The following is a 27551-nucleotide window of genomic DNA, read 5'->3' as shown; positions in this document are numbered from 1 at the left end:
TCTGCAATGAATGAACAGCACCATTTTCCCTCTGGATTTTTTTTTTTTTTTTTATCTGAAGGCAATATCTTTTTGTAATGTCCTTTGAAAGATCTGAGGCAAGTTGCTGTTTGGCACTATATGAAAAATGTATGATTGTCGGAGAAACACCACATCAACACAATTTAACAACAGCTGTTCAAGCTGTTCTCACCTTGCAACTCCAAAATTTCCACTTCTCAGAAATTAGAGGGCAAAAAATATGCAGCAACCAGTTGTTTTTAGACAGTGTTGGTAAAACCTACATTTTGGCTCCAAAATATCAAAGTCAGACAATATTCCAACAGCTGTTTCTGTAAGATAAATGCGACATGGATGCATGTTGGGAGGCAACTGTGGGCCACCCCTTTACTATACTGCATGCTAATGAACTGTGCAGTTAGAGGCCCTGCAGAGAGCCTAATGTGTTCTTCCAGATGGTCATACACAGGGGCACATCACCTCAGCTCCTCATTTACTTTCTTCCAGTTCAACATTTGTGCTCCCAATTGTCTTAAAGAATTATGTGTGAATATGTCACAGCTTGGAGCGCAGAACTTTTTCCGCTTTCTTCATATATTTTTTTTTACCCCCTTCTTATGCTAGGTTACCAACACTACCACAGGCCCAGCAGGATGCCTTGGTACTCACCATGCCAGCACCACAGGGGAGCCGAGTGGCTTGCTGAGTTCCACACTTTAGTACAGGCATCCCAGCGAATGCTGTGGGCTTGCCCCAGGAATGCCTCCCGACCACAGCCTCAGTCACTGGCAAAAACAGGGAGCAAGAGAGGGAGAGTGAAGAAGGAAATACACTTATCGAGTCAGAACAACCACAGATGTCACATAGTCACCCTGACCTAGACTTATTCGTCCCTATCGAATACCACTTCTCCTCGAACAAGAGTAAACGGTGAAGCTATGTTGTATTTGTAACAACACACCACAGAAAATGAGCTTCTAATGAGAGTTATCATCACCTTGCTGTCAGGCCCCGAGTCATGAAGGCTTGGTTACCTTTCAAATGAGAGTCCTAGTGATATTACCTGAGTCTTATTGTTGTTGCAGCAGGGAGATAAACAAGATACAAGGAGCTTGTTAGCTGCATGAGCATAGTGCGGGTACTAGGGGAGATACAAGAGGGTGCTCGTCCTGTATCTTGTGCGTCTGAGTGTCTGTGAATACCTATAATCAAGTGGACTCATCATGATCAAATGAGACAGAGTGGAAGATTTGGTCCTGTTAGGGTCCTAAATTTAATCCTTTCTATGCCTGCATCTTTCAAATCTGAAAGTTTGGGTGTGTATCTGAAAGCACACACACCCAAACAGAGGAGCCATAATAACCATGAATTTTAAGTAAACTCTTTTGATGACACAGAACTGGGCTGGGCATGCTTAAACCCAAGCACACTCAGCAGTGGCTCTTTGCCACTTTGTCTTCACTAATCCTCAATAATCTGCTCATATACTGAGAAAGGGATGAGGATTTTGGCCACAACTTTCAGACACTATGCAAGAAGGTAAGTACAGAACAGGTCCAGGGTGGTGGGGAAGTCCCATGAGCTCACTGTCTAGCCAGATAGTGCAACAGCTACGCCTACCTGCTCCAACCACTGACACCAGGGAGTGTCTACAAGGAGATTTGTGGAGATTTAGCTCATCTATGCATCATAAAATATAAAATATAACTAAACCTTTGAGATTTTACTCCATGTATAACTGGTAAAATATCAAACTTCAATTCCCCTTTAAACTATTTAAGGCTCCTTAAATTCAGAACACATGTGGACCAGGCTCAAGGGTCAGTGTGAAATGTTGATGAGTAAAAACTTCCCGCAAATCACCCCCATTCATTTCACCCACAGTTTGCTAATTCTCTGACATGAATCATTTCGAATGAATCATTTTGCCTAGAAGAAACGATAACGGGATGTTGTTGCAAAGATAAAACCCATTGTTACAGCTGCCCCCAAAAGTGTTTTTGTTCCCCTTAAAGAAAAAAGGTGTATAAAGAAAGTCCATCCTTTCTTCTTATCTAACCACATCCATATTTATGGCCAAATAATCAGTTAAAGCAATCAAATGAGGCCCAGAGGGAACAGGCAGCTCTACACAAGAAGACCTCAGGCGCCTAAGCAATCTAAACCGAGAAGCAATGGTAGAGACAGTGCTGACCACTGCACCGCCATGTTACCCCAAAGAAAGACAAAACATCTAAGATGCAACAGGTCCAATTTTCCACAGAAAAGCATGTTTAGTGAGATTGAATAGCTCAGTTAATTGGTTAACTGAATCCTCCTCCCACGTACACACACACACACACACACACACACACACACACACACACACACACACACACACACACACACACACACACACACACACACACACACACACACACACACACACACACACACACAAGCTTCTAATGACTAAGCTTGAAACTAAAACTTGAACTTTCTGGTTCACATTTTTGGTAGCGAAACCCCCTTTGATGCAGACTTACTTCATTCTGGTCTAGGCCTACAGCAAATGCATTTTAATCCTCACTGATGTGCCATAACGTCAGATTATCTGGTGGGATAGTCTAATCTCATCCATAAATGCAGTTAGAGGTCTTTACAAGGATACATATAAAAAGCAAATAAACAAAAGACACCCATTATTACAAAAGTGAATGGTACACAGAGAAACTGATCTGTTTTCACTTTACTCCATATCTTTTAAATTGAAATATTTAATTAAGCACTTTTTCTGTGTGCAGTTTATTTGTACACAGTTTTTGTTTTTGAAAATAAGACGCAGAAATAAAAGGGGGAAAAAAATCAATCGCATCTGTGCACCAATTCAAATGTGCAACAGCAACATATGGCCCTCTGCCATTATGGATACAGCGTAAGCGGTTGCGGTTCTACCCACATATGAATCTAGACTGCACTCTAGTGGCTGCAGGTTTCAAAGTGAGAAAGTAATACAAACGTGAGGTTTTGACTCGTCAGAGCAGAAGGAATAAATATGATTAATGAAGAGTCAGTTTTATTAAATGCCCTAGTATGCGTATACACATGTACACACACTAGTAGATCCTCTCTTTAATGGATCCAGCCATCATTACCAAACTTGTGCACTTCCTGCTATGACAGCTAAAACGTCCTCCAGGATTTCAGAAAACAAAGATTGTCTCAGTGTTACAGTGATATAAACACATTCTAAAATTGTATATTGAAAGTTTTTGATGATAAAATAATGGATACTGTAAAATTTCACTCATATTTGTACATTACCATTCTTTTATTTTTTGCATCCAAATTTTGAAACTATGCTTTGCATAATTTGATATAAACTGAAAGCATACATTTACAATGTTGTGGATAGAATACCAAGCCTTACATTTGTTTACCTTTCTGAAATTGCTCTATTAAAAGTAGGAATGAATCCCTGACTGCAGTGCACCTATGAATATTCAGAAAAATATCACAGGATTGTTTTCACGCTGAAGAAATCATAAAAATGTACAATACTCAAGCAAGCTCTGGGTTGTTAGGCTTACATTACATTTTAATTGAGTTGTTAGGTGAGTGTTTTTTTAAGAGCACACATGGACATTGTGATAGGTAACTGAAATCCTTGGAAAGTGCAGTTATATCTGTACATTCTGAAGTTTGGTACTTCAGCATAGAGCTGTGTGTCGCATGCACTGCTGCTGCAGCATCGTAAAGTGCTGATAAGCAAGCCAAACGTATCGCTGCCCCCTTCGACTCTCCTGTGCCCCGAGGTTTGAACATTACTGCTGGAGAATGATGGACAGGTGTTCGCTCTGTAGACTCTTGTTCACCTCTGTCACATTTCATACCAATCATTAAAAGTTTTCATTTTCTCTGTAGGCAGAATTTTATGGTATGTTTCTCATAGTGGCTGTTTCAGGATCCTAGGAGAACAACTGTGAAAGCTGACAGTTGCTGTCATTGAGTCCTTGTCAGTCAGGTCTGCTGCACTCAGGTGGAAAGGAAAAATAGCTCACATACCAACACGCCACAGTGCAGCACAAAGCTGCCTGTGTCAGTCTGACGGCACCCACTGTAGCTGCTTTCTCTTCTCTTGGGTTTGCAGGGAATGAGGATGTTCACTTTGAGCTAAACAAAAATAAACCACTGATACTTTACATACTAGCGTTTTGGTGTCTGGAACAAAACAGTGAGTACTATTCAACTCTGAATTAAACAAATGTGCTTTATCTCTTGATGTAAAATATTAAAAACAATATTCAAATTTCCACTCGGCTCATATTAAAAATTGCAACTGGGAGATGAAGATCAGGGGTTTACTTTCTTAAAAACAATATTTTTAGACTTTAAACAAAAAAGCATGGAAATATTCTGAGTGTAGAAAATGCAAATTAGAAGCTGGATTTTTTTTTTTTAAAAATCATGCTGCAAAGCTGTCCTAGGCGTTATCAGGATACAGAACAAAACGATTAGTGAGTTAAGGGCTGGTATCAAGGGCAGGGCTCAAAGAATTACAACAATGACAGAGTGCCATTGGCACTGATCCAGTCATGCAGAGAAAGCGCACCTTCACCTTGCTAATTTCTAATTGGACAGTTAAAGATGAGTCATTGTTATCCGCCTGGACACACCAAGAAAATTTTAATTTTGCTCATTTTTTTCCATCAGTACTGTCTGGAAAGTTTAGTTCCAAAAATAGGCAAATGTGTTGATCCAGTCCCTGCTTTGTTCTTTATTAGCTCTGTAGTTCTGCACCCTGGTGTAAACAGCTGCTCAGATAAAACACTTTTTCAAATTGAGCTTGCGTTCACGGAAGTAGGTGACCTCACCGGCAAATTACAGGAAAGAGCAATTCTATTTGTCTAAAAAGCCTGCAGCAGCGATAAAATGTTTTTCAGACAAACCGTCGGCTCGTAAATGAGCCATCATGAGCAGCAAAGATGTTCCATGAAGGCTGAACCGGGAGGTGAAAAACAGGTTGTTCTAGTTCACGCGACATCACATCAGATAAAGTTGCTGAGGCTGAGCCACAAAACTGGTGCCTCAAGTTTTGATTTGATATGACAGACACATCTGTGTTTTAAAAAAAATGACAAAAAAGGAGTCAAAACAATGACATTCAGAAAGCAGTCAGTTTATGGTTTAAATAAAAGATGCAATAAATGCCTGCAACTTGTCGACCCATTAACTCCAGACATGTAGCTGCTATGTAACAAGCTTATGCGTCATTATTCAGCCATGCAAAACACATTTTAGATCCTTCTCACCCAGTGGTCACCGACTATGTGCTTTGAGTTACGGTAAGGTATGTTCCCAGACATCCCTTCCCCATCTCCACTGACTTAAAAAAAAAGGGGGAAAAAAAGAAAAACAAACCAACAACAACATCTTCTAGTTATGATACAAACTCTACAGAGCAAATAAGTTCAGTGCAGTTCACAGTAAATGCACAAATCTGAGTCCTAGCCAGTGCTTGGTAAAAGGAAACAAAACCAGACAAAAAGTCTAACAGACTGTAGGAAGTGAAAATCGAATTACATAACACAACAGCAACACATGGAAGTACCTAAAAGGAGAAGTACAAAGAGACCCTTTGAAAGCACACAGCGAGGGACATTAAGAAGGTTTCTACTTCACAAAATAAACTGAAATGACTAAATAACTTGCTATTGTCTCGTAAAAGCAACATCATTTACTTTACAAAAGTACATATATCACAGTGACAGTTAATGAATATTAAAAATATCCTTGCTAGTTCTGTGGGAAATAAAACATTGGAAATACGACTGTACAAAATAGGTAAAAAGTACATTCAATAATGTCCTTGACAGTCATTTCATTCCAAGTTTTGGTAATGCAGTAAAATGAAAATGCATAAATATGTGGTTAAGCTGCTTCCCGAAAGCCTTTTTTTTTTTTTTTTTTTTTACTGTCCATATTAATCATGTAGATCTGGTATCATGGAACACATCTGGTATGTTTCTTAACATACATCATCTTAAAGTAGTCTGGCAGATAAATGAGGTGCATATTCAATCTCTTAGAAGTCCGAGCTTCTTCAGGGCGCCACGGCGGTCCTCTTCATTTTCTGAACGAGGGCAGATCAGCACGCTGATACCTTGTGATCGAGGCAGTTTCTGAGTGTCTCTGGAGTGATGGAAGGGACTGTGGGCAGGCAAGGCCTTCTGTGAGGCTGGCTCTTTAGTAATGGAAGGACCTGCCTCCAAACCCTCTCCTTGAGCACTTGAGAACTCTTTCCTACTCCCAAGAGAGGCGGGGCGTGGTCGATGGTTACGCAGCTGGTTGAGGTTCTGATTGATGCTGGTGCCCTGACTGGCCTCACTGAAGTCTTGACCTGCTGTATATCTGCTTACACCCACCTCAGAGCGCCCGAGGCTGGCTGATTTGCCCTTTGGTGGTGTCAGCTGCTTGACCAGGCCAGGATAGGTAAAAGAAGTGGCATCTTTGACAGCAGATGGATGATTTTCTGAAGGAGAAAGCTCGATGGGGTCACTGAAATCAGCAGGTGCTGGCAGGATATCAGGATCCAGAACTGTAAGAGCAGTAGAAGTGTTTGATGGTAATATAGCACCAGGGTTCAAAGGCTGGACAGTAACAGAGGCAGAGGGAAGGTTATAAGACTGTGATGATGGTGGTTCATTTGGAGCTGCAGGGCTGATTGGAGGAGGAGAAGAAGATGGAGCTGCCCAAGACACTCTAGCTTTGAGAGGAAGTTTAGAGCTCTGGTTTGGGATCGATTCTTCCTCACTGCTTTTAAGCAGGCCAAGCTTTCTGAGAGCCTCCATGCGAACTTTGTGAGGATCCAAGAATGGCCGCTGTTCACTGCTGTTGAGCACTGGATGCACTGAGTTTCCATCAGAGTTCTTGTGAGATTTCAGAATAATGTTGGGGGGAAGCTTTTTAGGCTTTGGGGCCACAACAGGTGGACCTTTGGGCTCTGCACTTTCAGGAGATGATGGAGCAACAATTTGTGAACTTGTGAGCAGACTGAGAGACTCATCAGGCAGAGGTTTGATTTGAGGCTCCTTGGTCACAGGGCTTGTCAAATTTTTCTTGACAGAGGCCCTCTGACGAATCTGCTCCAAATCAAAGGTTGGTCCCGGCTTTTTCCTGGAAATTCCCACAGATGGAGTAAGGTCTTTTACTTTAACAGGCTGTGAAGGAGAGTCAGGTTCATCCCTAAAGTTTAAGGGAGGTGGAATTACACTCAGATCAGTCTCAGAGGTGTCAGTGGATGATCCTGGACAAACAATTGTACTTTTGACACTCTCAGGATCAGCATCTTCATTTGTGGCTGAGCTTAACATCTCAGTCTGCATAGCTGATGAGAGGATTTTGGTATGAGTAGAAGATTCAGGGATTAGAGGACTGTCTTGTGGTTCAGAGATTTGATTTAGCTGAGTTTTTCCTTCTGTGGCTAATGCTGTGGATGCAGGTGGTGCTGTGGGCACTTCGTCACTTAGAAATGATTTCTGGTCGCTTTTGGAGCCATTAGGCATCAAAGTGGAAATGTCTAATTAAGAAAAGCACAATTACAACAGTTATTGTTGCAGCACAAACTGTGCATCTGCAAAGCAAATAAAGGTACACAAGAAAATATACACAACAGCACATACCATTTACTCTCATCTGATCTGCTTTTTCTGTCAGACTCTCATGATGTGATTCATCATTCGATACGCCGCTGTCCTCCTGCGTCTCCAGCGCTTCGATTGTTTCTTCCAGATACGTGAGACATGCCCTCTCCTCTGCAGATAAGTGGTCCATGCTGTCTTCACTCTGCACAAAAAATGAAATTATATATTTTTTCCTATCATGTTTATTTTTCATGACTTTGTCAATTTGATTCTCATGACATCACACGACTGTTTTTCATTTCTTAACGCTTTTAAAAAAAAATACCCAATTCTGCCCATACAGTTTTAATAAATATAACATCTTATTCAGTTTGTCATAAGCCCTAATTTAAATTACCACACAGTGCCGGTGTGGGGGTGGGAGGGAGGAGTCTGTCGGTCATGTTAGAAGAAAGAGTCCACTACTGCATTTATTAGCTGGATAGGGAACTTCCCAGACTGGATGTTATCAGAAATGAGAGTGTCACGAGATCTACCTGAAACAGCTGAGTTGTGCCCTGATCATGCCACAAATAAAAAGCTACATTGCAAGCCCCAGTCTCAGCAGCAATGAGCCTTCTGATAGCGAGAAAAACTCCACCTGCTGATGTCCAGCATTCAGCTGGAAAATAACAAAGACAGGCAGGCAGAAACTCCTCCAGTCACATACCAGCATGCCCGGAGCATAGCACGAGGCAAACTAGGTATGATAACTGCCTGTATTATGTGTTTAGCTTCGTTAGTTTGACTTGTTTCTAGTGACAGCTTGATTTGCATTGGCAGCAAAAAGTCAGACTTGTTCCTGGTGGGTGCTGGACTCCATCAATGTTGTCCTTTGTCAAAGATTTCTAAGGACAGCCAAGAGGTAGAGGGTGTTGAATTCTGTAGTCTCAAGCTCTCATTTCTGCTTTTTGCAGACGATGTGGTTCTCTTGGCTACATCAGCCGGCGGCCTCCAGCTCGTACTGGAGTGGTTTACAGCTGAGTGTGAAGCATGAAGAATGAGAAGTAGGACCTATGAGTCTGAGGCCGTGGTTCTCAGCCAGAAAAGGGTGAAACTCTGTGTAGTGACTCACTAGTCTCCTCCAAAGGGTGTCTATGCTCACCCGTAGAGATAGAGTTGGGAGCTTATCTGGGAGGGGCATTGAGTACAAGTACTCCTTTTCCTCAAAAGAAGCCAGTTGAGGTGGTTTGGCCTTTGACCAGGATACCTCCGAGACAAGGTGTTTCAGGCATCTCCTACAGGGAGGAGGCCTTAGGGCAGACCCAGAGCAAACTGGACAGATTACATTTCAGGGATACCAATTGATTTTTGCGTGTTTATTTCAGTTATTTTATATTGAAGTCAAAAAGAACCTGAATTGGTTTCATCATATAAATTCAGCACAAATAACGATTAAACTCAGTGGCACCAGAACCAAAGGATGACAAATAAGCTTTTAAGAAATAATGAAGATTAAATCTGTAAGATCAGGTACAAAATATGCAAATTAATTGCAACTTTGCCATTTTTTTTTACCATATCTAATAATACTCCAAGAAGAAATAACGTTTGCTATTATGATTTCTTCTTACAGTAAATAAATCTTGGGATCCCCAGGGAACCCACCTGGTAGTCTGTGTGTTAAATATGCAGTAGGTCAAACAGATCCAAAGGAACAACTCCCAGTTTTCTCTTATTCTATATTAGCCTGTTGGAAAAAATATATTTCAGGTGGCTGCTGGTGTCTGAGGGCTTCAGATTATTTATACTTAGTTTATGAAAACATGTGCTCAAACCCTTTGAAGGATTCTCACTGACTAAACATGAGAACCTTTCACCAATTACAAATTCAGCTCCTCTCATCTCTCAGACTTCACACATCTCAATTGTTTCTTTATTCTCTTCCAGTCGAGGACAGAAGCGTTTGTGTTTGTTCTGTACAAGAGAGTCAGTGATACAGATGACTGAGATAAAGCGCTACAGCGGCACTCACATAGCCAGAGTTCATGCTGATTACACTGTCCGAGCTTCCTGCGCTGTCCATATTGCTACGGGAACACCACCTGGCCACGTGTCACTCTTTGGCATTGCACATGAAGGAAGATGAGGGCATCACATGCGCTTCACGGCCCTGTTCAGTTTGTGTAAATCTCACTGAAAGTCTGTCTCAGGAAAAATCTGAAATGTCAAGGACAAAAGCATGAAACTACAATCAGATGAAATTCGTGAGTTACTACTGTCTCCACAGTAGAAAATGTTCATTTCTTTGACAACTGAATGATGAAGCCTTAGTTTGAGGCTAAATATAGCTAGAGAATTAGTTGGTAAACAAAACAGCATCTTTACAATTATTGTGATAAATTAAGGTCATAAATTACAGCTGATAGTTTAATGATCCTCATAATGTAATGGCTGTCTTATTTTTGTAACATGATTCAAATGTGCTGTCATGGTCACCATGATATATTAAGCAAATCTAGTTATGCTAATTGAGTCATTAAATAAAATAATGGTTGAGCTAAAACTTTTTGCCTTTTTTTTTTTTAAAACTGTGGATCGAGGCAGGCATTAAAGGTGAGTAGCTGTGAAATGGAAAATATTTTCAGGTATGCATATCTGTCATGCATAGTGATGTCTTTCACAGGAAACAGATTAAATGATTCATTTATTAATAATTAAACTCACCTGTATGCCAACAGAAAAGACCTCTTATGGAGACCATTGTCGCATATTTTTTTTAAAGATTTGAGTCCGTTTTCTAGCAAAAATGCCAAATATCTCAGAAATTTGGCATCTTCAGACTTAAGAAGTAATTTTTTGGTGCTTTCCTTCTTTTTTGCCACTTATAACAGTGTATTTATTTATTTATAATTCATTACTGGTTTGGTCTCTAAGATATTCCTACAAATCAGGAAAACGAACCTGTCATCGCAAGCAGACAGTGCTGTAAGCATCCCTTAATAATCAGTATTTCAGCCAATATGATATAACAATCAAATGCTCTTACTTGAAAATACGCACGGTATACCAGACATCATGGCAAATTTGTGCCAAGAATGCAGATATGTTGTGTTACTGCATGGTTGTGTCTCCATCCCCTATCCTTTGCATATCATTACTGGCCGGTCAGGCATGAGGAAAGTATGCTAGTCGTAAAAAAAAAAAAAAAAAATCAACCAAACCAGCAGGTTGATTATTAATGAGAGCATAAAGAAAAGTCAACTTCAAGTAGGTGTTTTTTAGGGCTAGAGGAAAAATTGTTGACAATGGACAAGAGCATAGATGGGAAAGTTTTTTTTAGCTAATTAACTCTAAAGCTAAATGGGTCAGACAAGCTTATAAACCGCATAGTGCTGCAGCCAGTTCAGGTATGTTTGTGGAAACACAAGCAACACCATTATGTTGATTAAAAATAAAAGAGTAACAGAATTAAAGTTTCTCTTCATACCCTGCTGCGTCTGCATGTAAATTGTCCCCCAAAATAGCATGCTGTGTGTCATAGCTTTAGTTTATTTGTGCAATAGTAAATTAATGTGGTTCGAGAAGTGAGAGAAACTCAGACACTCAGAGGCTCATTCAGCAAAAACAACACATAACTCTGTCAGCATAAGAATTTCAATGTATATCGAACATTCTCATAAAAACAAAACTTAAAAAAGCTAAAACCTAACACTTCCTGTGGGCCCAAAAAAGGTCCACCACAATTTTATTGCTGCAAGTGAAATATTTGAAATATTACTGAACAGTAAGATTAGGTAACAAATGGGGGATTTTCTATGACTTTTGTGTTTTGAAATCTTCCCTCTAATTAAAAAGCATGTTTTTAAAAGTAGCATTAAACACTACATTGAAGAAAATGAAATACATTTTTAGAGGACATAAGAAACGCATGTAACCATTTTTTAATTTTACTGTCAGCTTTTTCACCTTATTACTTTTAAGATTTGAGTCATGCAAAGACAGTGGCAGACTTTTCCTTTAAACACTGATCTAATCAGCTCTATCTTCTGTACATGGCACGTTTGACCTGATGACATGAAAACTTAGCAAAGGCAGCTGGTGAAAAACCTGATCATCAACACCCACATTCCCACATGTTTTCTGGAAACAAAAGCTAGTTGACAAAGCACACACCGGACTCCCACAGTAAGCAGCTAATTATCGTCCCTCCCTTTGTCCAAACCTGCGCAGGCAACACCTCTCAAACTGGAGCACTGGCAAAGCACACTGCACCCACAGCTGAGTCAGGATTGAATAGTGACAGGAATGTCACTTTGCCTGCTTCCATGACTTTGACACAACTCTTAAATGAAGCCAAACAGATGAGCAGATGAAACCTTTAAAATATGAAAAGGGAGGATCAGCTCCAGGCCTTAAATGTGAGAACAGCTGCACAGTTTGTGAGCTAGACTTATTAAAAACCCAGGATAATGATTGATAGCTTTTGATAACAACTTACAGTGCCTTATTGAAAAACTCAAAAATGTTAAGTATGTATTCAAGGTTAGCCAGCCAGCCAGCCAGAGCTGGTTTAATGATTAACAATAAACAAAAGTTCATAGTTAACATTGGGTTGTGCAACTCACAGCCTGTTTGAGTGAACAGAAACATGTCTTTAATGTTCACACTTGTTCCATTAAAATGACTGTTAGTGACATTCATGAGCAAATATTTGCATTAATCCTGACTCAGATAATCAGGGTCTAAACACTATGGTCAGTTGTGTTATCTCTAAAAACCAATTTCGAGCATAAAAACTGATAAGTAAAGCATATCGGAGCATTTCTGATACTGATGTTAGTCTTTTGCTGAATATCTTACCCCTCTCTCTATTCCTGCTGCACTCTCCTCCACCCGAACAGACACAAAATGACACTCCAGGGTCAAAACTTACAAACTAAGTAAAAAAAAAACAACAACAACAAAAAAACAAAACAAAACATTATGTTACACCTGATGGTAAAATCTGCTCTGAGCAAATGGAGCACACACACTCACACACACGCACCACTCTAAATGATCACTGTATTTTTATAAAGTTGACTTACGAGCTTTCACACAACTTTATTTCGTCGTTGCCTCCATTGTAACCTAAGATTACACCCTAAACGAGCACATTTCGCTTTTAAGAGGACAGTTTCCTGATAACTTACCAGAAATGCGCGAGAAAGGTCGGTGAAACTGCGCTGCTGTCAGTCCATAGCTGCGGTGCACCTCACTCCCCCGACAGCACTGTTCCTGGAAGTAAAACTACGCGACTAGTAGTGACAGACGGGAGAGGTGTGAGAGGCTTAGGGCCAGGTGAGGCAATTAACTTCCGCACAGGTTGGTTTGTGGCCAATCAGAGAACGGGCCGACTGAGACTTTTCCAAGGAAGAGCCAATAGGAGAACAGCAGTGAAACGAGCGAAACCCCAAATGATTTTTCCCCTTTTATTTTTCTGTGTGGAGTACTTCAATTTATATTAAGTTATTAAAAACACTATATATAAACTATATATAAGCACGTTTATAATACATATTAAACCAATGCACTGTAATTCAATTGGATTTACATAGCGCCACATCACAACAGTCATTTCAACGCGCCTTACCTGTAAATATAATGTAAAAATATATATAATACAATATAATCCTACAATAATAGCAAAACCCGAACAATCAGATGAGGCGCTATAACCAAGCACCTGGCAAAAGTGGGAAGAAAAAACTCCCTTTTAAAACCTTTTAACAGAATCAGGCTCAGGGAGGGGCGGCCATTGTCGCCACCTGTTGTGGATGAGGAGAGGGAGGCAGGACTAGAGACAAGCTGTGGAAAAGAGCCACAGTTTAATAATAACTGATGATAAGTGCAGAGCGGTGTATAAACACATAGTGAGTGAAGAAGAAATACTCAGTACAGCCAAACCTTCCAGTTTGGATTCAGGACACAGACACTATTTCTACTTTTAAGATTAGGCTTAAAACTTTCCTTTTTGCTAAAGCATATAGTTAGGGCTGGATCAGGTGACCTGAATCCTCCCTTAGTTATGCTGCAATAGGTGTAGGCTGCTGGGGGTTTCCCATGATGCATTGAGTGTTTCTTCTTCAGTCACCTTTCTCACTCATTATGTGTTAATAGACCTCTGCACTGAATCATACTTGTTATTCATCACTGGCTCTCTTCCACAGCACGTCTTTTATCCTGTCTTCCTTCTCTCTCCCCAACCGGTCGTGGCAGATGGCCGCCCCTCCCTGAGCCTGGTTCTGCCGGAGGTTTCGTCCCGTTAAAAGAGTTTTTCCTTCCCACTGTCACCAAAGTGCTTGCTCATAGGGGGATCTTATGAGTGTGATTTGGGGCTATATAAATAAAATTGAACTGAATCATGGGAAGCCCCCAGAAGCCTTGACCTATTGAAGCATAACTAAGGGAGGATTCAGGCTCACCTGATCCAGCCCCAACTATAAGCTTCATCAAATAGAGATTGATATTTAAATTCGAGAGGGTGTTTGTCTCCCGAATCCAAACTGGGAACTGCTTCCACAGAAGAGAGGCCTGAAAGCTGAACATTCTGCCCCTCTAGGAACCGCAAGTCTGAGAGCGAAGTGCTCTATTGGGGTGATACAGTGCTGTGAGGTGTTTAAGATAAGATGGAGCCTGATTATTCAGAACCTTGTATGTGAGGAGAAGGATATCTGAATTTAACAGGCAGCCAATGAAGAGAAGCCAGTATGGGAGAAATGTGCTCCGTCAATTATCTTGCTGCAGCATTTCGGATCAACTGAAGGCTTTTCAGGGAGTTTTTAGGAGAGCCTGATAATAATGAATTGCAACATTCCAGTCTCGAAGTAATAACATATGAACTAATTTTTCAGCAACACTCTGAGACAGCATGTTTCTAATTTTGAGATATTGCACAATTGCAACAAAGCTGTGCTAGATATTTGTGTAATATGAACACTGAAAGATCTATCCTGGTCAAAAATGACTCCAAGGTTCCTCACAGTGTTACTGGAAGCCAAGGTAATGCCATCCAGAGTAAGTACCTGGCTTGACACCACGTTTCTAAGATTTTTCTCGTTGAGTAGCAGAAGAAGCAGGAAATTACAGCACAAAAAGAAAGTTTGATTTGTTGCCAAATCAAAATTGAACAATTAATCTTGGGGGGAACAGGAACATGTGCATCAATTTTCACTGCAATTAATTCTAAAACATGAGTGTGTCAACCTCAGAAAATTAAGAGGTTAATCAGAGCCATTAATGTTGCTTTAGGACATTTGTATCTGTGGGAAATGCAATGGAAATCCATCCAGTAGATGTGGAGCTATTTCAACCTGCCTGACCAACATGACTACAACTTCTGTGAGAAAACAAGGTAAGCTAGATTCTCAGCATCTGATTGTAAAATTACTACCACCAAACATTTATTTCAGTAATAATTTTTTCCAGTGTGGCCAGATACCACACACAGTCTGTGCGATTTCTGTGAGCAAAGCAGAACATCTGTGGATCAGATCTCAGTCGGCATCTGTTTTCCACAGCAGCATATGTCTGTGACAGATGTGTAAACATCTCCATCATCTCATCTGTCATTGGGCCGCTGCTAGTACATTTTTTTTCCATGCCAGCAGTCACATCAAAGATGCAGCCATAGTTTGACATTCTTTAAAGACAAACTCATTGCTAAGATTACAGAACAAACTGAATTTACTCTTGCCAGTCGAATTTGTGGCTAAAAACAATGAACTTTAGTTTAATTGGAAATACTTTGTAGCACACGGAAAACATCAGGTATTTCAATCACTGGCTTAAATATTTTGTTAAATAAACTGAGCGAGATTTGCCTTTTCTCCCCCAAATCCAACATTACAACTTCTATTCAGTCAACATTAAACGTCTTTTTCAGTTTACATTCACAAATGTAATAATTATTTTGAGTAAACACACATGACGTCTTGTTGTTGACTTTTCACCGCAGCTGGCATTCGAATTATAGCTGCAGCAATTTTCTCGCGACTCATTTCCCTCATAACAAAGATAAAAATAATTGTCAAAGCACAACCAGAAGTTGGGGCAATTTAAAACCTTTGCAATATTTAAATTAACTTGAGCCGATAAAGCTAAACATAAACAAAGTCAAAAGCACAATATGGCTTATGTAAGGGTTAAAAAGTGACAGCAGTAATAAAACTGAAGGTGACGGAGGTCAAAGGGGCAAAGAAAAGCAAAACTGTTGTGTTTATCATCCTGTGCTGAAAAGTGAATTTCAGTTCAAATAAAAAGTTTCTCTTTGTTCTGATTTAATGAATTTTTTTTATTATTATTTTTTAAATAGACTGACAGAAGAAGCAGCTGTAATACATATTTCCTTTGTAAATCCACTGAGCTGTTGCAGAGAAGTTTATGATGTGGAGATGGGGTGGAGAGCAAACATTTCATTGGAAGACGTCCACTAACCTCGGCTGCCCTCAGCCAAATAGAGATACTCGGAACGCACTGACACACATGCATCACTTACCCTTAAAGACTGCAGCAGAGCTGTAAACCCATCAGAAATTTGACTCAAATTTGGAGGAAGAGCCGTTAAAACAAGAACAAAAAATGTCCTAATAAACATCCAGAGACAACGATTCTAACTGTACCATTTATTAGTTGTACAATTATGAAAAATAATCATAAAAAAGACTGGAAGCCCAAGATTATTTACAATCTTTTTCTCTGAAGTGAGGTCCCTCTTGTGAGTCATGTTCTCAGCCTTCTTTTTTTAATGTTTTTTTTTTAAATCACAGGGTATTTATTCACGATATGTTTAACTTTATAAGACAGTCCTTTTCTCTTTTTTGACAAATGTCAAAAATTACATACATACATATACATACATACATACATATATATAGATATCTATAAAAACAAAAATCATTCAAGTATCAAAATACAGACCGCTAGATTCATGTACAATATCATTCTCATTGTTGTCATCAGATTAGTCCCAAAATATCTTTCCTGATCCTCAGCAATGTGCAAAAGCAGGACAGGACCAGGCTGATGGCTAAAGGTGCTGACACCAGCGCGCTGAAGACAGTGTACCATAGAGTTATCGTACTGGCCGGATAAAAATGTACCACATATACAAGAGTTAAATCAAAATGAGCCGACTATGCACCCATATACAGATTGGTGGACCAAACAGTACCATTAACAGTCAACATATTAGGAGTTAGCTAGAGAAACATGCCGTGCCCTATTGTTCTTGTCTGCAGCTATAAATCTAGAGTCGTACCGGCCTGCATGGCAGGTTTGGTGAATAATCTTGTCGAGATTAACTGAACAAAGGGGCAGGGAAGGAGAGAAAGAACCACACCTGATCCAGTTCCAGCATTAGGACAAATCATAGTCCTATAAAAAAGTACCCACCCACCCACCGCCCCACACCCACCCACCCCCACACACACACCCACACACACACACACACTCACGCAAAAAGTAAAATAAACGCCATCCCCCGTTATTTCAATATAAAACAGTCTTTTAGTGTCAGTTTCTTTGCCCCTTGAGTTTGGTTAGAGAGCTCCTCCCATGCAAGATTACATTGTTTATCACAGTTACACATGTATGCAAGCTGACGGTGATGAAAGAAGCTAAAATGTTTGGATACAGGACAAACAACCCAGGAAGAAGTGTGTACCTACAGTGTGAGGTCTCTTGTCTGACAGTTTGTATCATAATAAAAAGTTAATGTTCCTCATCTCTGCAGCAACTTCCCCTTTAACTACAAGTTCTGCTTTGAAAACGGCAGGTACATTTCCTGAAACGATAAACACCACCTCTCAGTGAGGGACGTGATGATTCATTTCGGGGGAAATGCACACAACATAACAAATACATCTGTCTCTAATGTCGCACGGAACAACCATCACTTTCTAAGCGTCGAGAAGTTAAATGGAGGCGGGTGCGTGCGTGTGTGCGTGCGTGCGGGGTGATGAAGCTGGAGAAGTCTGATGAACCGGGGGAGCGTGTTGCGTTGCCGAAAGGTTTACATCCGTCTTATTCTCCAGGCCCGTGTGTAACTGCGGGCACAATCCGACTGCTGATGTGATCTGCTCGGTGAGAAGTGGGGCAATGATCCAGCAAAACATCCTACCCACCACTCAACAGGGCTCATTCCTGTCCTTTTCTCACTGTCTGGGATTGGCCACAGTGTCAGCTACAGGGAAGGGACACAGACACACGCACACAAAGCAGTGGAGTTAAAATAAAGTCAAACCGACAGACACAAACAGCACTATAGTGATGGATTACGCCCTTCGTAATGATTAACTCTTTTCACCAAGCATCTGTGAAACATTAACCGGGTATGACTGGGGGGAAAAAGGCAATGCTGACAGGATGAACACTGAAGGCATTTGTTGTGAAAGGAGAAAAAGAGACAGAGGAAAATGCACTTATTCTTTCAAACTTGGGGATTTTATGAAAGTGCTTAGGTGTAGTTAGTTCACTCCAGATGAAGCATTGAGTTTAAATCCTGACTGATAGTTGAGGGCATGCCAGTTTTGAATTAGTTTGAGCTGTTTGGAGCAGCAAGGACCACTAACATGCAGATCCATGTCTGCCTCTGTGCCCTATTCTGTCCCTCTGATCCTCTCTAGAAACCCCACCCCAAAATGCTTACTTCATTAGCATCAAAAGGATCATATCACAGTGCTAGGATCTTGGCCTCTTTTGGCTTTAAGCAGGCAGCTGACCGTAAGAAGAAGAAGAAAAAAAAAAAAGCCTTGCCCTTAATTGATCTTATTTAACCTCAATAACACCTGCATCCCTGCGAACATAAACATGCTACAGTCCGACTGATGCATAGAATTACAGGATCAGTTTCACAGTTTACTCAGGAAACATGTCCATCCAGGTACAGGATGTGTGCAGTGGGTCACTCTTGGCTGTGGTAAAAATCAGATTTCTCAGCACTCGATGAAGTCAGGAGTTGGAACGTCAGAGTGAAAAGCCTCAGAGCGGCCGTCGCCTAACAGAGCAGGAAAGCATCGAGAAGAGAGAGAGCTTATCACCAAGAGTAAAGAGTGGGATGTTGACGGTTGGGAAGAAAAAAAAAAAAAAAAAAAAAGCATTGTTGGAGGAAGCATATAAGGTAAACAGAAGGGATGGATAAAAGGGAACGTGAGTGGCAGGCTCATAGTAGAGGAGATACCAACGAGACAGCTAGAAGACGGTGGGTAAGGTGGAGGGGTTGCGTTAATAATCGAGAAAAAGTGTAAAGGTGCTGGCAGTTAAACATAAGAAGGGGCAACAGCTGGTCAGTTGTCACAGACTGTGGTGTTGCTGGAGGAGGAAACAAGTGATGGCGGTGGGGAGGAGCAGAGGTCCAGCGCAGAGAAAGAGGCAGCGTCACAGTGAAAGGCACACAGAAGGAGGGGAAGGAAGGAGGGTGAGGCCGAGCCCAGGAGGAAGAGAGGTCCACTCAGAAAATGGTGGTCTCGTACTTAGTGCTGATAGTGCGCTTGGATTCCTTGGGGTCCATGAGCCACGTGGCACTACCCTGGGACTGAGAATCGCCTTCCTGGTCCACAATGTCCCCCTGTGAGTACAAACAGACAGCATTGAAATATCTGAATCTTTACACACGAGGCTGATTACACTTTTTGTAATGCTTTGATTCAAAATGCAGCAATGAAGTATTATTGTGCCAACAAACTAATCGTTTGTGATGAAATTTAACCATATTTACCCATGAAAGTGTTGATGTTTGTGTTTAAACAGATTCCATAAACGATGCAGTATCACACATATCCATCAATTATCATAAAATTACAACCCCAATCCCAAAAAAGTTGCAATGCTGTGTAAAATGTAAAGAAAACGGGATGCAATAATTTGCAGATCTCATAAACCCATATTTCATTTATAATATTAGACAAAAAGGTTTTTAACTAATACTTTTTACTATTTCACGAAAAAGATTAAGTCATTTTGAGTTTGATGGTAGCAACACTTCTCAGAATAGTTGGGATGGAGGAAAGAAAAGGCTCAAAAGATAAGAAGTACTATGTGATGCACTGCCATCTTCTCTGAGCCAAAGCCCTGAGGCAACTTGGAAAACTGTTATGTGGTCAGACAAATCAAAATTTAAAATTCTTTTTAGAAAACACGGATGAAAAGTCCTCTGGAGGAGAGGGACCATCAGGCTCGCCGTCAGTGCTCAGTTCAAAAGCCTGCATCTCTCATGGTATGTGGGTGGATCAGTGCCCATGAAATAGGCAGCTTGCACACATGGGAAAACATCATCATTGCCGAAAGGTATCTACAGGTTTTATAGCAACACATGCTTCCATCCAGATGACGTCTTTTCCAGGGAAGGCCCTGTATAGTTCGACAAAACTAAACCACATACGTCATCTATTACAGCCGCATAGCTTCGGTGCTGAACTGCAGTTCAGAGCTTTCACAATTAAAAACATTTGACACATCATGAAATACAACAAAGAAGAGCCAGAACTATTGAGCAGCTAAAAACGATATAATAAACAAGAACGGGACACATTTCTCTGCTGAGAGTCCGGCAACTGGTTTCCTCAGCTCCCAGAAAATGACCTCATTTTTTTTCTCAGTGTAAACAGTTAAAATGTTTTGTGTGTTCTGATGTGGATAAAAATATGGGTCTATGAGATTTGCAATTTTTGAAATGTTAACTTTTCCTGGTTCTCATTTTTGCTGAGCACTTTTGGGAGTAATTAGCAAGTAGCCCATTTTGCCAGCTGGCTTTTCTATTGATAAAACATAACATTTTCTCTATGTATATCATAAAGGGACTTAAAAAACTTAAGTTTAAATTAAGTAAAAACACCCCAAAAAGAATTCTGTGTATATAAACTTTGTCTGTGTTACTAAAAGCGTGTCACTAGAGGGCGTTGGAGTTAACAGTATACATCATGATTTGCTTCAGATTTGCTCAAATCAAATTCATATGTAGTTTTCAACACAGAGCAGTGAAAATATAGTGAAATAAACAGACAAAAAAAGTTTACGGGCTTTTCAGGAAAGTCAGAGAAAACAAGCTGTGACAGGAAGGCAAAAAAGAAAAAAAGCGCAAAGGGTGAGAAGGGTGGGGATGGGATAGGAGGCAGCACCTGGGCAGCAGGGCTGGCAGAGTGCAGCGGTAGGAAGGAGGGACGGTGGGTGGTGCAGGTGTAACAGTAACAGCAACGACTGTCGAGAGGAGGAGGAGAGTCCTGGGAGAGATAAACACCACCAGGAGGAAGAGAGGCGAGCCAGACGGAGACAAAGATTAGAAGAGAAAAGGGAAAGTGCACAAAGAACCAGGAAGAAGAAGCGACAGAGTCAAAGGACTTAAAGGGCGGGAAAAGTGACACAGATTTTAACAGGCATGACACATGAAGAGTCTGACAGGTCGCACACAACACAGAAGACACTGCAGATGCATTTTGAAGCTTATATGTGCTTATTGGTGTGGATATGTGTAACTGAAGTGCATGTGTGCTCAGGTGCTGATTAAACACATTTAAAAATGTACAAATGTACAGTAAAAAAAGCCACACGGATGAAACAGACTGAACAGAATTACATTGTTAAATCACTGTGATCATTAAGCTGCAGCTAGAAATGTGTGACTTGTCCCTGAGGTGGAGTTAGCTCATTTATATTCAGCACAAGCTTCCCTCTTAATGGTTAATGCTAATACCCAGATGAACATCAGCATAGCATAACCACAGTGATGTCGAGAGGTGTAGACTGATGCAAGCAATCTAACACAGTTTTTGCTTCCCAAAAAAAATTAGGCGTACAATGAAAATGTAATCACAACACACAAAAAGATTTGTTCTGGCAACTTATTCTGTAAAACTCCAAATTGCTTGAGAACATGTTGAACAATATTTCAGCTTGATTTGGTGTTTTATACTACAACACTTTTAACATCCAACTCACCGCTGTTTTGCGTATGCTGCCTCGTGGTTTGGGCACAGGTTTGCTGGACTTGGTCTCAATGACCTCTGATCCAGATCCAGCTGGGACGCTCTGGTGCGGTTTGGTCCTCTGGGCCTGCAGAGCCAGCTGATACGCTACCTCAAACGCCTGGCCCAGTGTCAGTATAATCTCATAGGTCAGGTTCTATACAGAAAGGTAGAAAGAGGAGGATCACTGAGTCATTACAAGCTTTTAGCCAAAGGACCACCACATCACAGTGTGCAGCGAGACAGCAAAACGTAACACAAGAAAGATTTTTCCCGCAAAACTTCTTCAAAACAAAATTGCATAACCTGTAGAAGTGGCAGTAATCTCAGGAGTATTGTGCAGCAACCCCCTGTTCCTAAACTAGATCCATCCTCTGTAGCTGAGTAATAAAGCTGCCGGATTATTCTGTTTTACCCTGACAGCTCCCAGGTACGAACAAGCACTGCAGACTAAAGACAGATGATTCATGCTTTATACGTTATGCCTTGGGAGTCTGAAAAAGCAATCCTGTGGTGGGAACAACAATCATCATTTGAAGAGACACACAACACAGAACTGTGAAATCCTCTTTATATCCTTTGATGTAGTAACCTGCCCTGAGATAAAGCATTCCATGTACACCGATACGTAGAAACTGAACATCTCTCTTGTGTAGTGATGACTGTGCCTGGCGGACCCTGAAAGCAGCCATATAGTCAGTACAGTTTAAAATAACCAAATACACTGTATGGAGCTTTGTATGGACACTTTCGGTAACAGAAGGGACACGGCAAAGCTGTGGTAACTATTTGACTCATACTGTTTCAGTGTTTAATGACTACCAACAGCCCGCAATCAAAACATTACTGTCTACAGCTGAAAACTTTTGTTAAGCTACCACTACTGTGCAAGGCCCACAGGTACCCTGAATAAGCAGACAAATTGCAAGCTGAGATAAATAGCAGATAAATCTGTGCTTTGTTTTAAACACAAGGGAGAACCTCCAGAAGTACAAAAACTGCAGTTCCTCTGTGCGCAGCTTGAAGCTGGCTCCGAAAACTACAGACTTCCATGTTAAAATGTCACATTTTACAGTCTGGTACAAACAATATTTTGGCCTCTATGGATTGTTTCCCCCTTCATAACAACTTAATAACAACATAATAATTGAGGACTCATTCTGAAGCACTAAACTGGAGCGCTTCACCGTGTGACTACTACTACTGGTGACTTTTAGAACATTTCTAATTGATTACATGACTAATACTGTTCATTTCTGTGTGGTGCTGACCATCCAAGAAGTTTGTGCTCTAATGTTTTATCCATCTGTTTCTTACATTAATTAGCCTGTATGTGTGTCTCTGTATTGCATGCCTGCTGTTTATGAATGCATCTTGCTAAGCGCTAGCTGCTCAGTTAACCCTCCACCCTCCCATCTTTGTAAGATAACCTCTGGCTCTAAAACGCCAGCATATAAAAGCTTCAAGAGCGATGGGTGACATCGCAATCACACAATCATCTTTTATACCATCTATAGTCGAGCACAGTACAAGTGTCCTTACCACATCTACTGTGCTGAAGACATGGCAGTAATGGTGGCTGGTCTGCAGGTCCTTAGTGATGTAGGCAAATGTGCACAAGTCCTCTGGGTCCTGGGCTGCACAAGAAATGTTACGGATCTCGTGCTCTGCAATGATGTTCTGGACCAAGAAGAGCGGCATGAGTGAGGTTTAGCAATGAGAAAACACAGCGCATTCTTTCATTTTTTACTTTTATTTAATTCCATGAACATTGAGACAATAATGCTATGTTAGAAAATGTTACAAAATAAAAAAAAAACAAAAACTAAACGGTTAAAGGAGAGACACTGACTGCCAGCCATCACAAGTGCAACTACAACAAGACCATGTTGAGCTTCAACATTTCAAAGCCTTCTTTTTATTAATGTCAACTAAATGTCAATCAGATTTGCTTTCTATAAGGAAATATAAGCACAAACTAATCTGACACAAACTTGCAGGCACGATATTTACAATCACAGAAAGAGAGGAAGCTTGATGTTTGACTGCGTCACTTTCATGCACACATTAAAAAAGGAAACGTGCTGTTATTTGCCCCGGCCTCAATTTGATGTATCACACGCCTCAAAGGACACGTCTGGTTAAGAAGTAAACCTTTACGCAAAGAGAAAATCTGTATGTACGTGTGTGTGCGCATGTGTGTAGTCGCTAACCTTGTTGGCTGCGTCGATAAACTTCACACCCTTGTATGTGATTGAAAGGACGATAGTTGGGACTTTTCTCATTTGCTCTGTTGACCTCTGGAGAAAAGATTAAAAGGACAGGTGAATTGCCACTCACGCAAACAATATCTATGAGTTTATCCTCAGGGATTGGAGAAACTTGTCATACCCGCATTTTGGCACAAGCATCCTGCGTGGACTCCGTACCCCTTAGTTCCTTAATAAGCATGGAACCAAGATACTGTAATGAAATGGAGGGAAAAAAGACATTACTGCTGATGTGTTTAATCAACAAAGCGGAATCATGTAGGAAGGAGAATGGTGCAGACGTACATTAGCTTCATAAGCGCAGGATTCAAAGATGAGTTTCTCCGGTTGGTGATGCCAGTTCTGAACCGGGGCGTACGGTGCTGCTAGACTAGGTGGCCGCAAGGTCAGGCGGGGCTCTCGTTGCCAGTCTTCATGTCGCTCCTATAAAAATAACCATAACTATCAAAGAAGCCTGGCAGAGGCCCTCAATAACCAATAACACATTTGCAGATAAACCACATACAGGAGGCCTGTGTCGTTCGCTGCGATATCTTTGGGTAACGTCATAGTCATTTTCTTGTGCTTTTTTCCTCCCTGGCTCGCCTGCAGGCAGCAGAGGGTCCATTGAGCGTCCTGTGTAGGGCTCCATCTGACTCATGGGAGATGAAGTCTGGGATCCAGGCAGGTCTTGGCACTGCGGAGATGTAATATGACACAGTTGGATATCTCATGTCAGATGTACTCTCTATCATTAGCTATCAGGCATTCATCTTTGTCAATATACTTTGCAACATTTACAGGCTAAAAATAAAGAATTTGAAACACAAGCCTAAGTTTGTCGGACAGTAGTCAAACATTAGATCTGGTTCCGAAGTGAGTGAAGAGTAAACAAGAACATTTTGTGAAGCACTTTTACACAGGAAAGTAGTTTGTAGGTCCTCACCCTGATCTGAGACAAACGAGGAGGTTTGACAGGAGGCTCTTCATAAGGCCTCTCCGCTAAGGAAGCAATGATGCGTTTCCTGTGACCAAGTAGGCTAATTTTTAGCACCTGTAAAACAGAAAATTATGAAGTGATCATACTGAGCAGCACATAAGGAAATGCCAGAAAACAACACATCAGGCACCGCTATTTCATTTGTGACGTTCCCTTAATGGTTCTCCATGTGAAGCTGTTTCTCCTCTGAGTCTCTTCTCTTCTGTTAATCTTGAATCCATATACGGGATTGCACAAGTTCACACGTTCATGCAGCGATACAGTGTCTGACATTACTTCACTGATCTACAGGTGATGGTATTGCACACAGAAATGGAGGAATGCAGCACTGATCTTGGAGTGAACAAGAAAACATGTTTCTTTCAAAGACCCTTCCCAGTAGTAGCAAAAGGCAACATATTTTCTCACAGACCAGTGAAGTCTGACGTGCCATCTTCTAACCAAGTAATTTCAGTTCTGTCTTCCAAAAGTGAAATTCTCAATTAATTTTTTTGAGTGAGACTTTGGAATCCATTTCCCAATATTCAACACAAATATACCTTCACCTTCAGAGTTTTAGCCTCCAGGTTCCCCCCAAACTGAAGCAGAAGTAAACCATCAAACTTTCCCTATCCTGATTTTTTTTTTCCAAGACACCTGAAAACTAATTTCACCCTCTGATACTCCTCACTGTCCTTGTACATCACTATGACTTACATTGACAATCTCCAGCTCCCACAGGTTTCTGACGCAGTCCAGAGTGCGGTAGCCGCTGGACAGGAAGTTTTGCAAGTACTCATGCAGGCCCAGATTCTCCAGCCAGGAGGACAGGGAGTTGCTGCCGTCACAGCCCAGCGCTTTCACCTGCAGCAGAAAACGTAATCATTCACAGTCACTTTGAGAAATTCCGGGCGTTGGCTGAACCAATATGCTGCAAATTTAGCCAATTTTCCTTGGCAGAACATTGAAGGGTTCTGGTTTCAAAACCCCCACAGATGTATATTTGTATACTAGCTGAATGAGCTAAAGCAATACAAATTAAAGTGACAATACTGCAGAGGTGTTTTAGTTTAATTTTATTTTTATATCAAAAGTAAAGCTCCCAATACAATAACATAAAGCAAGCCCACTGCCAAATCGCATTCGACTTCATTATTCAGCTCTATTGCTCTTGCTCAGCTGTATGCCTACCGTATTATTGTTTAAGTATGTGAAAGAAACAAAACAGAGTCAATATACTTTTATGTGTTCAGTTAATAAAGCTCATTTTAAGAGGACACAAAGTTGAAACAGTTTTAGATCCCACTGTTTTCTTTTTCTAAGTATTAACAATTTAAATTCAAATATTTAAAACCACAAATTAACTTGTTACTTTCCATAAATGCAATAGATACTTGGGTCTAAGGTGAGAATATTACTTGATCATCTAGCATTAAAGCAAATGCAAAACACTGAATTGGGTCTTACGGTTCCTAGAGAAGTATTAAAGTAGGAATCAACGATTTATCACCTTTGGAAAGGAACGTGCTGCGTGCAGGATCTTCTTTCTGTGGCTCGGATCTGTGATTCCAATCTCTTTCAAGTCCTGGTCCTCCATTACATTGCTCCCCTTTAAAGCAACATACAAAACAAGCATTTATGTTGCTGGTATTTCTAATCTAAGACCCATGAAAGTCATTAGAAAGCCAGGTACATTAAACTGTGTCGTAATAAAGTAATTTAAGTTACCATTTAGTAAAAGCCAGTTTTGTTTTTTTACATAGCTTATTCAAGTCATCTATGAAAATCCCAAAACACAGACTGCTTTGATTTAAAATTATATATAATTAAGACAAACCCTCCAAGCTAAAAGCCTTCAGTGCAACGTGAGAATTGATCACAAGTATGCTGCCACTGCATAAAAAGGTCAATTACTCCTGATTGAGATCCTCCCTAGAACTCAACTTACCGACTATCACCAGAGGAGCCACATCGATAACCCCTTAAATGAGACTTAAGTGTGTGGGGGGGGGTGGTACTGACAGGAATGTGGTGATTGATGTTCAAACCAGTCTTTGGTTACACACGATATCACCTTTGGAGACTGAGTGGCAACAAACGGATAATGGAGAAGGGAGGGATGAATCAATGTCTGAGTTGCAGAGTGGTCAGCGTTATGAGATGGAGGCGCATCGATAGCTGACGACAGCCGCGGGGGAAATCAAAACACCTTGACATGTAAAAGGAAAGCCTTTATTTGAACACCGAACATCATTCATTCAAGTTCCATATTAACCGATTTCATGGTGCAACAGACCAAATAAGAGAGTCACAAGACAGTAAACAGTGTTTCCCACAGATTTAGATTAAAACGATAACAGATTCATAATAAAGCTTCTGGGGTTTTCACACTTAATGTTGCAGCTGTACTGAGCAACATAATCAGTTGCCTCTGAGGTGAGCGAAAGAACTCCGAGATTACAGCTGATGATTGTGGGTCTTGTTTATTAAAAATTTCCCTACCCACTGTTAGATCCTGGTTAGAGTGTCTTTTCAGGTCTCAGCACATCTGCAGAGGAGACGAAAGACTGCTGTCTTCAACTGCAGTCCAGGATGGTGGAATAGAACGTGAATAACTCAAAGAAGCAGCTGAATGATTGATAGGACCAAAACAACAACCACCCAGCAATTGAACTGGTAGTCAAAACCACAGGATGGCAAGGGCTGGGACTAGCCAGTTAGC

General features: G+C 40.8%; 2 protein-coding genes across 12 annotated transcripts in view; both read right to left on the bottom strand.

Annotated features, from left to right (window-relative positions):
• Window positions 1-5137: 5137 nt before the first annotated feature.
• LOC116310929 (specifically androgen-regulated gene protein-like) lies at window positions 5138-12921 on the bottom strand. 4 transcript variants are annotated; one of them, XM_039604754.1, is made up of 5 exons: window positions 12797-12919; window positions 12465-12540; window positions 9637-9821; window positions 7662-7824; window positions 5138-7558 (listed from the first exon to the last, which is right to left on the bottom strand). In XM_039604754.1, exons 3-5 carry the CDS (start codon window positions 9685-9687, stop codon window positions 6057-6059), a joined length of 1716 nt encoding a protein of 571 aa, XP_039460688.1. In that variant the 5' UTR covers window positions 9688-9821; window positions 12465-12540; window positions 12797-12919; the 3' UTR covers window positions 5138-6056. The 4 variants fall into 4 exon arrangements, with proteins under 4 accessions (XP_039460688.1, XP_039460689.1, XP_031583730.2 ...); XM_039604755.1 differs by lacking the exon at window positions 12465-12540 and adding an exon at window positions 10651-10789; XM_031727870.2 differs by lacking the exon at window positions 12465-12540 and having other exon boundaries at window positions 12797-12921.
• Window positions 12922-17069: 4148 nt separating this feature from the next.
• Window positions 17070-27551, bottom strand: part of LOC116310930 (ankyrin repeat and SAM domain-containing protein 1A) — a 62510-nt gene continuing 52028 nt past the window's right edge. For 4 of the 8 annotated variants that reach the window (XM_039604514.1, XM_039604515.1, XM_031727875.2 and 1 more), the window contains 10 exons: window positions 26340-26438; window positions 25547-25693; window positions 24797-24904; window positions 24377-24547; window positions 24157-24294; window positions 23993-24064; window positions 23815-23901; window positions 23144-23281; window positions 21576-21758; window positions 18682-19209 (listed from right to left, as the gene is read on the bottom strand). In XM_039604514.1, the coding sequence (XP_039460448.1) occupies window positions 19093-19209; window positions 21576-21758; window positions 23144-23281; window positions 23815-23901; window positions 23993-24064; window positions 24157-24294; window positions 24377-24547; window positions 24797-24904; window positions 25547-25693; window positions 26340-26438 (1260 nt within the window). In that variant the 3' untranslated portion in view covers window positions 18682-19092. The other 4 variants (XM_031727874.2, XM_039604516.1, XM_031727876.2 and 1 more) reach the window with 4 other exon arrangements.

Source organism: Oreochromis aureus, linkage group 20 (assembly GCF_013358895.1).
Source record: "Oreochromis aureus strain Israel breed Guangdong linkage group 20, ZZ_aureus, whole genome shotgun sequence".
NCBI classification, from domain to species: Eukaryota; Metazoa; Chordata; class Actinopteri; order Cichliformes; family Cichlidae; genus Oreochromis; species Oreochromis aureus.
Note: the sequence above shows the minus strand (reverse complement) of the source record. Positions and strands in the feature narration are given on the sequence as shown.